The sequence below is a fragment of the Callithrix jacchus genome, chromosome 4 (assembly GCF_049354715.1).
Source record: "Callithrix jacchus isolate 240 chromosome 4, calJac240_pri, whole genome shotgun sequence".
NCBI lineage: Eukaryota > Metazoa > Chordata > Mammalia > Primates > Cebidae > Callithrix > Callithrix jacchus.
The window spans coordinates 61,767,937-61,782,991 of NC_133505.1; the positions used below are offsets into that span (position 1 = coordinate 61,767,937).

Here is a 15,055-nt window from a genome sequence, read left to right on the forward strand (position 1 = left end):
ACATGACAAAAAAGACATGAAAGACCCATACACGAAAAACTACAAAACACTGCTGAGAGAAATTAAAGATTATGTAAGTAGAGTGATGTTCATATACTCGAAGACTCAGTATTGTTAAGATGTCAATTCTCCCCAAATTGATCTATAGATTAAATTCCATCCCAATTAAAAAATCCAGTAGGGGTTAACATGTGTGGTATATGATATGATATATGATATGATAACATCTCTATTATCATCCTGTGACTGGATATTTGGTAAAAATACAATTACTCTGTGACATGCATTTTATGAATGGGCTTTAGTCTGAAGATCAGAGCCTGAGACCTGGGGTTGTCCCAGGTTGTGTGAGCTTAGAAAACAAACTTAAGACTGGGCAGGGTGGCTCACACCTGTAATACGTGATCTCATGACTTACTGTAAAGATACAGCAATCAAGAGTGTGCCATTAGCCAGGTGCAATGGCACATGCCTGTAAGTCCCAGCTACTTATGAGGCTAAGGTAGAGGCTCACTTGAGCCCAAGAGTTCTAGGACAGCCCAGGCGGCATAGCAAAACCTCATCTCTTAAAAATAAAAAGAGTGTGCTATTTTATATTTTTATTAAAAATAAAAATATAAATAGAAAACAGATCAGTGTAACAGTACAGAAAGTCCAGAAATAAAATAAAACCACACATATATAAACAACTAGACAGAGATGCAAAGGCAGGATACACCTTTGGCAGTGGAGAAAGGGGAGTCTTTTCAACAAATGGTGCTGGAGAAATATGGAAAAAAAAAACAGAACAAAAAACCTTAATATGTTTGTATGTGATACAATGCATACCTTATGTCATACACAAACATATATATAATTCAAAATTGGTCACAGACCTAAATGTAAAACCTAAAATTATAAAAGTTCTATAAAAGAAAACATAGGAGAAAATCTTTGTGACCTTGGATCAGACAAAAACTTCTTAGGTATCACACCTAGAACGATCCATAGAACAAGTGGATAGGCCAGGGGCGGTGACTCATGCTTGTAATCCCAGCACTTTGGGAGGCCGAGGCGGCTGGATCATGAGGTCATGAGTTCAAGACCAGACTGGCCAAGATGGTGAGACCCTGCCTGAAAAAAAAAAAAAAAAAAAAAAAACAAGTAGACAAATGGGACTTCATAAAACTTAACTTCTCTTCTTCAAAAGACACCGTAGAGAGAATGAAATAGCTGGTGTGTGGCTTGCGTCCGTAATCCTAGCACTTTGGGAAGCCAAAGAGGGCAGATCACCTGAGATCAGGAGTTCAAGACCAGCCTAGCCAGCATGGCGAAACCTAACCTCTACTAAAAACACAAAATTAGCCAGGCATGGTGGTGTGTGCCTGTAATCCCAGCTACTCAGGAGGCTGAGGCAGGAGAATCACTTGAACTTGGAAGGCAGAGGTTGCCGTGAGCTGAGATCATGCCACTGCACTCCAGCCTAGGCCACAGAGTGAGCTCTATCTCAAAAAAAAAAAAAAAAAAAAAGAGAGAGAGAGAATGAAAACAGACTGAGAGGAAATATTTGCAAAGTTTGCAAAGCATGTGTCAGATAAGACTTACAACCAAAATATAGAAAATGCTCAAAACTCAATAGTTTCAAAACAGACAAATTATTTTAACACACTTCACAAGAAAAGATACACACATGACAGAAAGATATACACATAACAAATTCGCACATGAAAAGACACTCAACATCACTATCTTCAGGAAAATGCAAATTAAAAATACAATAACCTACCACCACATTCCTATTAGAATAGCTAAAATTAAAGAGACTGCCCATACCAGTGTTAACAAGAATGTGGATGAACTGAACTGGCATACTCTGCTAGAGAGAATGCAAAATGATACAACCACCCTGGAAAAGTTTGGTAATACAGTTTCCTTAAAAAGTTAACACACACCACTCCTAGGTAATAAGATGAAGAAAAGCAATAGTCCACACATACCAACTTGTATGTTAATGTTCATAGAAGCTTTTTATAATAGTGAAAAACTGAATGCAACACAAATGGTGAATGTATAAACATACTAGTATATCCATGGAATGAAACATTACACAGCAATGAAAAGGAATGAACTATTGACGCATGTAACAACAGAGATGGCTCTCAAAATATTTATTTAGAATTTAAGAAGCCAGACAAAAAGAGTATATGCTGTATGATTTCCTAGATATAATATGAAACTAGATATCAAATACAAACTATGATTTCCTAGATATGAAAATCTAGAAAATGCAAACTAACTACAGTAATAGCAAATCAGTTACAAGTGATAAGAGAGAGGAAGAAATTACCAAAGGGGCATGATGACATTTTTGGAGATAATGAATATACTTATCATCAGAGATGATTTTATGATGGATATGTCAAAACTTACCAAATTGTACATTTTAAATATGTGCAGTTAATTTTATGTTAATTATACCTCAATAAAGCTGTTAAAATGTTTTGTTTTGTTTTAGTTTTTAAAAAAAACAAACCTGATTATATCATGAATGTAGAAACAGCATACTAATTAGCAAGCTCATTAGGATATGGTCCTTCCAAAAATACCAGCAACATCGGTAATGCTCCATATACAGTTTTCTAACTTTAATAATATATTCAGATGCCTTGGGAGTATGCAAAAATGTTCAGAAACATAAATGGTGATATCAGAGGCTCAATTAATATTGTAACAACTTTTCTGAACATAGAGTCTTACTGAATGTTACTCAGATTTATGCTTCAAAATGAAACTACACACAGTAACAATCCTTGAGTGTATCTGCTAACATCCTACTTCTAGACAGTAGAGTCTTAACGTGGAGGAATTCAACAGTGATATGGTAGGGTCATAGCAACTAACAGGTCCTGAAAGATTTTTCTATAGGAGATAGGTATAGAAGACTAATACACTGTTTTTCCATTCTACTTTTCTCATGTTTTTAAAGTGCAACTCTATCTAACTGCTATCTGTCGAGAACTAGACAAAGACCTCTACAAGCTGGCTAAACCTATTTGCTGCATTTTCAACACCGAACTGCATGATAACCTTCACATATTATCCAATGGTTACTTCTCACCTGTCCTCCTTTGTTACACTATGCTTTTGACTATCATGCTTTCCTTTCTCCTCTTCATCTAATGAATGGCCACACATTCTTTAAGGCAGCTTCTCAAGTCTGAAGAAAAAAACTAGAATCAACTGAAGTGCTCTCCCTCTCTCTCTCTAGCACACACGCATGCACGTGTGTGCAAAGGGCACAGAGGAACTTCTTGGAGGTGAGAAGGTGTCGATGGACAATAAATGCTGATGAATCAATGTCCAGTGACAGCTTAAAAAGACAGATGTGACAACTTTGTTTTTTGTGCTACAGAACACACTATGACCTATAGAGGAAACCTGAATCTTTGTAATGCCTATGAAGAAATAATTAATTTGTGCTCTATATCTTATTTTCAGAAGCCTGTGCCAATGCATTTTTGAAGCACAACTTAGAAATTTGATCAAAATTGCTAGAGCCTGGGAGTTGAGGCTGCAGTACACTGTGATGGCACCACTACACTCCATCCTGGGTGACAGAGCCAAGATCCTGTCTCGAAAAACTAAATAAACTGATATATAATATTAACAAAAAGACTAGAAATACGATCAAAAATTATTGTTAATGGAATATAATTGTATCTGAATAAGTTTCAGCTAACTGTAAAAAACAAACAAGAGAAACCCTACATATGTGGAATGTCCCATTCCCCAGTGACCACAGCTATTTAAATGAGATACACTAGATATTGTAAATTTTCTACATAAATGGTTTAGGCTATTTATGAGTTTTTACTTAATAGGCTAGGCACTTGCAATCCATTTCACTAATTATTACCTCATTTAATCTCAATAACCCTATAGGGAAGGTAGTACTGTTCCCATTTTATAGATGATAAAACTGAAGTTGAGACTGTAAGCAATTTGCCCAAAGCTATAGAAACCTTCAATTTGACTCAAATAACTGTGCTTTTGTCCATTCTAGATTTATTGCTCAAGACTATACTTTTAAATAAGATCATAAGCTTATTCATTAATAAGCTAGGCATTTTCTTTCTCTTTCCTTTTTTTTTTTTTTTAAGAGATGAGGTCCCACTCTGTCACCCATGCTAAAGTGCAGTGGCATGATCCTAGTTCACTGCAGCCACGATCTCCTGGGCTCTAGTGATCCTTCCACCTTAGCCTCCCAAGTAGCTGGGATTACAGGCACAAGCCACCATGCCTGGCAAGCTATGCATTTTCTAAATAGTCACTTGAGCAATCAGAACCTAGCATAGGCAAACTGGAAGTTCAAACTCAATAAATGATATATCAGCCCTTAATAAATCCCATCTCTGTTTTATGCCTGATAAGAATATGCCCATAAAGATTAAAGATACACTGCGTTTTCCTCTCAAAGTTCACATGGACTTTTCTGCTAACTAGAGGACAATATACCTTCGTGCCTTCAAGAACCACTGCACTAAGTTACAAACTCAGAAAAAGTATAAGTTTAGTTTTAAATGTTGTTTTCTGAACCTCTATAACCTATACAGTTTGAAGTCTGTAAAAGGAAATTCAATGAAATTCATGCATTGTAAATAACCCCAACCCTGGTATAATGTAAGGACTGGACCTGGAGTCAGACCGATTTCAATTCTGATGATACATCTGCCACTAAGTAGCTGAAAAGGACCGGCGGGCAGCTAACATTGGAGTGATTAGAAAAAAATACAGAGCCATACTTACTACATTTACATCATAGATTGCCCAGATCTGTATTTTAATGTGCATACCTTAAGCTACAAACAAAACCCATATCTGAAAAGCTGCGTGGGAACTGTGCAGACGTGCTCACTTGTTTGTATTCTCAGCAGGCAACGCAGCACCCAGGAATATCCCCCTCACCTCTCCTCAACACCCCCCTCATCATGGGGCAAAATGAGATATCTTCCTGGAATGTAAGAGTTAGAACTTCTCTTTCCTACGGAAGCAGTCCTGTAAATGGTGGCTAGAGTTAGGACCTGTCATATTAAAGGTGAAACAGGCATCTGCAGGCTGATCTTGGAGGTTCTCACAGAAAACGCCTGAGTTCTAAAAAGCTAACATATACACAATTGTCTCTGTAGGACAATTCATTTCAGCCTTGAACGAGAACACAAATTGAACCCCAAATCCAAGGTTCTTTCTGGTGTGAAGAGGTAAATACTATCCTAGTAAGTAAGGCTGAGCATTTCTAAAGTGGCAACCTCTCTTTCCAACCATACCTACGGTGGGCTTTAAGTTCATTTCTGTCTTTTTTATCCAAGTCCCTGGCTCTACAAGTGCAACAGTAAGCTATAAAAAGGAGTATTTTGATATAGTCCCCGTACAACCCAACATATCATATCCAAAACACCACTTTCTGTCCCGCGGGCCATTCTTCATCTCCACGGGGCACACCACCCACCACACCCACTTTTATCCACCACACACACTTTTATCTGCCCAGCCTATTTCTCAGTTATTTCTCAAGGCTTCTGCACATAAACAAGCTCTCTTACAACTGAGCTGCTAGGCTTCTGACCTGTCTTCAGACTTCTCTTCAGTGTATGTACCAGTGAGGTCCTACTACGTGTAAAGATTAGTGCTAACCTCCTGTTCTTTTTCACAAGGCTCACCTCATTGAAGAAATAAATCTGAGACTGCAGCCTTCAAACTCTTCAACTGTGAATGACAGTAAGAAATAATTGACATGCAACCCAATGCACAAGCCTATCCTTCTTCACACATGCCCTCAAAAGATAACTCAGAAGTTTTATATAATATTCTTACTATGGTATGATAAATTAATATTCTTCACCCTATTCCATTTAATATTTTTAAAAGTCCTTTTGGCAAAGAGATATTAGCACTCCAATGTTCATCGAAGTTATTCACAATAGCCAAGATGTAGAGACAATCAAATGTTCACTGACAGAAAAGAATGAAGAAAATGTGGTACATACAAGCAATGGAATATTTTTCAGCCTGAAAAAAAATCCTGCAGTATGGGACAATTTAGATGAATCTTGAAGGCATTATGTTAAGTCAAATACATTGGTCACAGAAGGACAAATACTGCTTGATTCTACTTATATCAAGTACTAACGGAGTCAAACTCATAGAATCAGAGAGCAGAATTGTGCCAGGGGCTGGGTGGAGGGGAAAACTGAGGAATTGCTAATGGTAAGCATAGTTTCAATTATGCAAGATAAACTAGTTCTAGAGATCTGTACAACATTGTCCCTTTAGCTAACAATACTGTATTTGTGCACTTAAAAATCTGTTAAGGAGGTGGATCTCATGTTAAGTGTTTTGCCACAAATACACACACACACACACACACACACACACACAAGAAAGTTCTGGTTGGAATCTTCTAAATGCATTTGTCAACCTACTGAGTCATGACCTGCAGTCTGAAAAATAATGCTCTACATACAATAAGGTGATTAGATTACACTGACATGATGCTGATGATGCTAGAGGAATGGTTAGAGGCATCAGCAAATGCTTAGGCATGATAAGACCCTCCGATCCTCACCCGGCAAAAAAAGTCACACCTTCTGTCTGCCCATAAGAAATGTAGAGAGGTGGCCAGGCACAGTGGCTCACACCTGTAATCCTAGCACTTTGGGAGGCCTAAGTGGGCAGACTACCTGAGCTCAGGAGTTCAAGACCAGCCTGGCCAACATGGTGAAACCCTGACTCTACTAAAAATACAAAAATTAGCTGGGCATGGTGTTGCGCACCTGTAACCCCAGGTACTCAGGAAGCTGAGGCAGGAGAATCACTTGAACCCTGGGAGGCGGAGCAGTGAGCTGAGATCACGCCATACACTCCAGCTTGGGTGACAAGAGCGAGACTCTGTCTCAAAAAAAAGAAAAAAAAAATGTAGAGAGGTACCATAAGGGAGAATTAGTATCTGCATCGCAGATCAAGGGTGGGAGGGAGAACTAGCTGGGGGGAGACCAAGGTTTCACTGAAGTGCCACTGCAGGAGGAAAAAGTTGGGTGGGGCTTCTTTTTATCCAATCACCTGGGCAGTCTTCACAATCTTAATTCTCCCCTTTCTGTCAGGCAACTGTCAACACTCAAGGGCAGGAATGTTATTCTTCTCAAAAATTCTATACTCCACCCAGAGACATAATTGAAGCAAATTTAAAATAATAAAAAATGAGCAGCATGTTATGTTTTGCAACTAAGATGACTTTTCTACCTCAGTTTCAGTTTCTGTTTACCTTCCACTCCAAAGGACATTAATATGTTAGTTGGGGGTGGGGGAACAAAGGAACACATGGAAAAGAAAAAAGCCTAGGGGAATAGAAACAATGGATCATAAAACAGTAAAACGCTGGTAAAAGCAGCATTTCAAGAGAGGTTGAAAAAATCAATTTATAGATCTGTATTTAATTTATGACACAGTAGTATTTGGAACAAGAAATTTGAAGGTACAGTCTCAACAGTCACTAAAGAAAGTTTCCAGTGAACATTGTTTACACATTTTAAGGTAAGAGCAGTGTTACCAAATCTCTTTTTTGGGTGGGAGGCTAGGGTCTCACTGTCACCCAAGCTACAGTGCAGTTGAACAATCATGACTTATTGCGGCCTCCACTTCCCAGGCTTAAGCGATCCTTCCATCTCAGTCTCCTGAGTAGTTGGGGCCACAGGCACATGCCACTAATTTTTTAATTTTTTGTAGAGATGGGGTCTTGCTATATTGCCCAGGCTGGCCTTGAACTCCTGGGCTCAAGCAATCCTCCTGCCCGGGCCTTCCAAAGTGTTGGGATTACAGGCCACCATGCCCAGCCATTATGAGAGTCCTAATACAACACCAAAGTCTAATTCTCCACAGATCTATCCAGTCTAATTTTTTTTCAATAAGTGTTACAACCTGGCTGAAATGCTAGGCCCAGTTTTCTCTCCTTTATAGATGCAGAATACAAGTTTGCATTATTGCCACTCTTTTCCAAGCCCCTTGATCTTTTGGAGTGGGGAGGAAGTAAACCTATGGCAAACCTCCCCGTGAAAGCCTGCTAAAGCCAGAGACACAGTACTTCGTGGCTCTACTCTTCAGCTCTTCTCACCTCAACTTATCCAACAACTACAAAAGTTACTTAAAATAGGTAGTTCTAAAAGTTCTTCCTGCCAACAGGAGAGGCCTTTTTAAAAAGGGGAAGACTGCGGATTCCTGAAGGGTCTTTCAGGAATACACCAAGTGGGACAAAGATAAGGGGTGGCGGGGGGTGGGGCATAGTCTCCAGAATAGGTTGATGAGCTCCAACTGTGCTGCAAATTTCCTGTTGAAGTAGTTCTATCTGGTAAAATGACTACCAAAGACATGAAACGCCTTTCTTTTTAGAATGGCCTGGTTAGATGTCAAAAGAAGCACACACAAACAATTTTAAACTTTGGACTGCTCTGGAATGACTAGTTACCTTAACTGGGAACTTTAAATGGTGGTTCATTTCACTCATTCATGCCACAGGGACCTGATGCCAACTACACCAGGCACAAGGCTGGGCCCTAGGAAAACAGAGATGAACAAGAAGCATAATGTCCCTGCCCTATTTAGTCTTACGTTTTCCGGTGACACAGAATACAAAAGTGAATATACAAAATGGCAGATGCTGTAAAGAAACAATGAACATTAGAGTAAAACTGAAGAATTATCACCAAACACATGCTGTGCCATTTTTATGTTCAAAGAAGTGTGACAATACAACCCACTTTTTGTAGAAACGTGAATTACCAGTCATCATACTTTCCTAACTAATTTAAAAGAGTACAATTTCTTCAGCTGTAGGAGGTAGAATTACCTCCCAATCCTAGAAATTTTTTTAAAAACTTTTTGCAAGGAGATATTCTGCACTGGTGTAACAGCACCTCAGTACTTAGGCCAAAAGTGATAACAACACTGGGCAAAAGATAAACAATTTACACAGGTGGCAGCCATCGAAGGCAAAAGCTAAAAACAAGACAAACAGAAATGGACTTCTCAAGAAGTCAGTTAATGTGTACTGCAAACACATGTAATTTCGTAATTTTCGAAAACAGAAAGGGAAGGCACAAAAAGTTTTGGCAGATGACACTAAACCAGCAGTTTTAACATTGCTGCATTCCAGATCATTCCAATAAACAATGGTTCAACACACTGATAATCTACAGACATTTTATCTCTAGGCAGAACACTGGTTTGTAAAGTTTAGATGCTGGATCTAAGCCATGGAAAGACACTAGCAAATCCTAATGTTGAAGCTTTTAAAAGCATTCCCACTTAGAATTAAACAGGATAGGGAAGGTTCCTCCCCCTTATAGGAAAACTAAGCTGTAATTTACTGGTTTCAATTTATAACTACAAAGTGTGTGTGTTGGAGGGAAAGGGAGATGATAAGTTGGGGAGTTTTAAGAAAAAGACACCTGCATGAGGTAGAGCGAAAGTGGACATCCTGAGGACCTGATTTCTAAAAGCAGCAGGCCTGCTAGGACAACTTAGCCTCTTTCATACTGATCGCAAAAGCAAATTTTAAACTTGTAAGGTGGATCCTGGTAGTTGCCGGTCTGCAGATACACCAGGTTGAAGACTCGCAGCACCTAATGTCACTTTTTCATGTTCACGCCCTCCCAGAGCCCAGTCCGTGTTTATGGAATGAAGGGGAAAACCCTAAATAATGAATGAACGAGAAATGAGTCTAGTCAGGAGGATGGCCCTGGACACCGACTAGGAGAAGGCAGGGACGATGCTCCCGGGGCCGGGAGGCGCTCGAGGACCCCCGGACACAGTGGAGAACGCGGACCGCGATCGGGCAGGGGTGTAGGGCCAGACAAAGGCAACGCTAGCGGCCTGACAGGGGTGCCGAGCGGGGGCGGGGGCCGCGGGCGCTCACCTCATCTCCCCATTTGAGAACGTCCTTGTGCCGGTCCTTGACTGCGTGGTAGATGTGCAAGAACTGGAGGATCCCATGCCTCCGCACGTGGTCCGCATGGCGCTTGGTTTCCTCCCAGCTCAGCGGCGAGCCCTGGGACAGCAGACCCATGGCCGCCCCCTCCTCCTCCTCCTCGGGGCTGACGGCGGTCGCCCGCTACGGGCGCGAGCCGGACACTCAGCCGCCAGCAGAAGGCAGCTGCCGCTCCACCCCGCGGGGGCGCCCTCGGGCCGCAGTCGGCAGAGGGAGGGTCCCGCCCGCTCCGGCTCCCCGGCGGCGACCCCTGGCGCCCAGGTGACAGACCCTGGGTCCTACGCACTGCGCGGACGCGGAGGCAGAAGACCAAGGGCAGGCGGGACGGCTCTCAGCCCGGCGGCCTTGCTCAGACCCGCTCCCTCCTGCTCCCGCTCCTACTCCTGCTCCTGCTCCTGCTCCGATGCGGCGGCGGCGGCGGACTCCACGGCCACACTGCCGCGGCGGCTCCCGCTTCTCTTAGCCGGCGTGGTGCACTGGCTTCTTCCTACTTGTGACCAAAACCTGCGCCGCCGCCGAGCATGCCCAGTTTTCGCGTCCGCTAGCTGGCCGCTCCTGGGCGCGATCCGTCGCTCCGGGTTTTATAGACTACGGGCGAAGGCGTGGAGAGGAGGCGGTGCAGCGGCGGAGGCGCGGCCGGGAGCCGGGTGGGAACCCGGGACGCAAAGGAGGCGGGTACCGGGGAGGTTGGGGCGGTGTCGAAGAGAGCAGCTGACGGGAGCGGGGCGTGAGGTCGGCCTCGCTTTAAGCAAACGCGACATGTCAAAATGCATTTTTTTTTTTTTTCCAAACCAAAAGAGATAAACTTGGGGTCGAGGAAGAAAGTTGATTATTTGAATCAATGACGAACCCACCATGTTATTTTTTAGTTGGACAGGGCCTCACACTTGAATCAGAGTGAGGGCGGTAGAATGTGTTGAGAAAAGTGTTTACATGGGAGTGAGGTGAAACAGTTCAACTCTAGGCTCCATCACTTACTGATTGTGAGACTTGGAGAAGTTCTTCCCACATCTGCATAAAATTAGATTAATTCTATCTTTTACAGATGTCATAATTATGTGCATAGTGTACATGTGTATAGTGTTGATGGCCAGTAAATTGACCCGATTATTAAGAGGAATCAACTTGTCAACATGTGTAAATCATCATTATTCGCTACTCTCTTGATTAACATATGTTCTCTGGATGGCACGGACACCATTTATTGCAAAAAGTCTCCGGACAGACCATGTGAGGAACCATCTCCAAAAGTTTATCCTCCATGTAAACCTAAGATTCATTCATTAAGTGATCAAAATGACGTTCATGTGAGCCTATGATGGGGGCTGAAGATAGTGGGAACACCTAGAGTTGACCTTATCTCGGAGGGAAAGGAGAGGAAGGAATTACCTTGCCCCCAAATAATTGTTCAATAAATATATGTTTACAGAGCAATGACCTGTCAGGGGAAAAGTGAAAGCAACTAGATATACATGTACCTACCAGGAAAGTGTGTATTTTTCATACCCTCTTCCCTGGCACTACAGAGTTAACATTTAGTAAGCACTTGTTAATTGTCTTACGAGTATATGATAGGATTCTCTTCTCATATTGGGTGTGCCCCTCACAGAGCCTGGGGACATTAATACCCAAGGTCTGACTGGGATTTCTACAATGGTGTGAGAGTGTGTGTGTGTGTGTGTGTGTGTGTGCGCGGTGGGGATGTTTGAAGCTCAGGAGATGTTTTCATCCTCATCACACAGCTGGGATAGAGACCAAACCACAGTTAATTTTTCCACAACCTTTTCAAAAACTTCCTTTGCCCTCCCACCAACCTCACTAGATCTGTATATGGTCCTGGCACTCTGTTGTTTTCCTGCTTGAAATTCTCCACCTGACACACTCAGGTTCATCCTTGGAGTCACAGTTATTCCTCTCTGTATTTGGTTGCATTCGTACTTTATTGATAGACTCATTTTAAAAATAGCTCCACACTAAATAGTGAATTCCCCTGGGGCAGAGATGACTTATGCCTTTTGTATCTTTGATCCTAGAAAGGTGTTGGTATAGAGTATATTTGGTATAGAGTGTGTGCTTAATAAATGTTAGCTTCTCCATGAAAAGCAGGTAAGGGGAGGGGGGAGAAACAGTGTTTCACATGCAGGTAAGACTTTCAAAGACTATTGGGTTATTCTCATATCTCTTCTTATATTTTCATAGACCTTCATTGTTCAACATGAAAACCATCAGCCACACTGGCCGATGAACATTTGAAATGTGGCTAACATGACTGAGAAACCAAATTTTTATTTTAATTTAATCAATACAAATGTAAATTTAAAAACTGATATTTCATTCAGTTACTGGAAAACTTATAAGTAAATTTTGAACAAGTTGGGAATGAGAATCCACTTTTTTGACTGTAAATTTTATGAAATGTAATTACAGGTCAAGTATTTCCAATGAAAATTTAGTGGCCCAGATGTGCTGTGAGTGTAAGCACAGCAGATTCTGAGGCTTAATAAACAGATGTAAATATGTAAATATCTCATTAAAAGTTTTGTGTTGATTACATAGTAATACAGTATTTCAGAAATTCTGAGTTAAATATGACGCGTTAAGTTATTTAAATTAATTCACCCCCCTCCTTTATTTTGTTTTGTTTGTTTGATTAGTTTTAAAGCAGGCTACTGAAAAATTTAAGATTACGTATGTGGCTCTCATTCCACTTTACTGATACAGTACTGATGTAGACCTTGATTTACACTTTGCAAAGCACATTTTTCCCAGACACCTGCTGCACACCATACACTTTCCCCATACACCTGTTAGGAATCATGGACCTGGGCAGTTCAGTAACAGTCTAAATTCTAGTCTGGCTAAAGCTCTACGCGACACTGAACCTAGAAAGTTTAACACTGAGTAACTGGAGTTAGTCTGTTCTAGATCCCCGCTCACACTCACACAAGAGTACCTCTCTCACCCTACCCCCCCCCCCCCGAATTCCGAACCGGCTCTCCCAGCGAGGGACCCAGGGCTTTGAACAATCCCAAAAAGGGCGCAGGCACTGTTGCTCCACAGGGCAGTTATGCCCAATTTAAACTTTGATCTCTCAGTGCCTTTAACCGTTTCTGTTAGAAAGAAAAAACAAAAACCCCACCACATATCAAGTTTAGTCATATTTAGCAACAGTCACTCCCCATCTGACGGTGCTTTGCCTGCATAGGTCTACCGCTCGATTTCATTCCGTAGATTGCACCCAGGGCTAGGTTTCAATATCTAGAAGTGAGTTTTGAGCAGACAGTTCCAGCCGGGCTGTAACGATTACTGAAGGGGAAAGAAGGAGCTCATATCTTGCAGAATCAGCACTTCCCTAGACTATGACCCAATGCCGTTTCCCGCTAGTGTCTTCCACGGAAAAACCGGAGACCCGCTCGCCCGGAACTCATCCCTGCTCAGCGGCGCCGCGCCACAGCATCCTCGCCTCGCGACCCGGCGGACCAACACAAGCTCCGCCCCCAGAGCCGCCAGGAAAACCTGGACCGTGGAGTTCCGCTTCGGGGGACGCCGTGCGCTCGCGAGGCCAAGCTGAGCATGCTCGGAGAGTCGGCCGGTCGCAGAAGGAAGCGGTGTGGGCCGCGGGCGGTGCACGCCGCGCCGTTGTTGTGATACAGCCCTCGCCACGTGACTTCGCGGGCCTGCCTCCCCAGCGCGCAGTACCGCCTCCCCGTGACTCAGCACTTTGAGCTGCTCCAAGCCTGAGGTCAATCCGGGGAGACTGCTCCACGTAAAGTCTCAGTGCATCATTACTGACCTCCGGGCTGCTGCTGCTGCTGCTGCTGCTGCTGGTATTGCAGCTGCCATTTCAGACACGATCGGTTTCGGGCCTCCAAGGAGCAAAAAATATATCATTTCCCTGTGGTCACTCCATTCCCAGTTTCCCCTGAGTCAGCGGCTTCGCGAGATCAAATAAGGAAAACAGAGAAAGTATCTAGGGGACTCTGAGGAAGGCACTTCTAGGTCATCTGCCCTTGCCTTTACCGCTCTCTTTAGTTTGAGTGTCCCTTGACTTTGGTGGTCTGTCGGGTGGGTCCCAGTGTATTACACTCTATACCAGGCACATTGAGCTGGTATCCGTTGAACAGTACTAATTTTTGCAACATTTTATAAGTGAGACTACTGAGATCCAATAATACTAAGTAACAGATGGTGGCTACGCTGGGATTTGAACTCCAGTGATATTTCAAAGCTTTCTACTACACCAGTCAGCCTGGGTGAAGCTAGTGGCTGCCTTCAGTGTGATTCTTCCTGGGACTTGGTGCCAACCTTCATTACCGGCTTTATTCTCCCTTGACACACCCTTTCCCCAAAACCTGCAGATCTGCCTGTGAAATCCTTAAGATCTTTGTCTTTTAAATTTCTTAATTGGTAGAAACAAACAGTTATTTCTTAACTTCAGTGTACATATTAAAGAACAAACGATTTAGAAGAAATTTTCTCCCTACAATTAAACTATAGTTGGAATTTGACTTGATCCTATTCAAGAAGATCCCCGGGGGGCTTTGTGATTGGAAGAGCGGTAGCCAAAAGACTGGGGCTTTGGCCCCAGCTCAGAGGGCTACCTGCTGGGTCAATCTAAACAAATTTGTGATAATCATTGGAGAGTACTTTCCTCTCATCTGTTCAAATGAGAGTCTGGAGGAGATAAAGTTTCCCTTCCAGCCTAAGCATTCTCTGATGTCATTACTAAAATTAGTTGAAAGAGTTCAAATCTTTTTGCATTGTGTAGTATTTGTAATACATGCTGCTGAGGTGTGCTATTGTCTGTCAAAAAAGCAAGAACCTCTTGACCTTTTCCAAGCCTATTTTTAGTTTACATGGAATTTTGAAAAATATAAACCCGCTTATTTTCATGTAGAGTTACAAAAGGTCTGTGAGTTCAGGTGAAGACCTTTTTTAACATGGAGAAGTTTGTGCTAAAGAAGATCGGTAGGAGTCAGAAGACGGCAAGATTGAAGATGTGGGAACAAGAAAGGATGTTTTCAGAAGCAAGATCTCTCA

The 15,055-nt window shown here is 42.3% G+C and overlaps 1 protein-coding gene across 2 annotated transcripts in view; it reads right to left on the reverse strand.

Moving 5' to 3' along the window:
* Positions 1-10,572, reverse strand: part of GCLC (glutamate-cysteine ligase catalytic subunit) — a 48,073-nt gene extending 37,501 nt beyond the window's left edge. For both annotated transcript variants that reach the window (XM_078370701.1, XM_078370700.1), the window contains exon 1: positions 9,944-10,572. In XM_078370701.1, coding sequence (XP_078226827.1) covers positions 9,944-10,093 — 150 coding nt within the window. In that variant the 5' untranslated portion in view covers positions 10,094-10,572. The remainder of the gene's footprint in view (positions 1-9,943) is intronic.
* Positions 10,573-15,055: the final 4,483 nt, after the last annotated feature.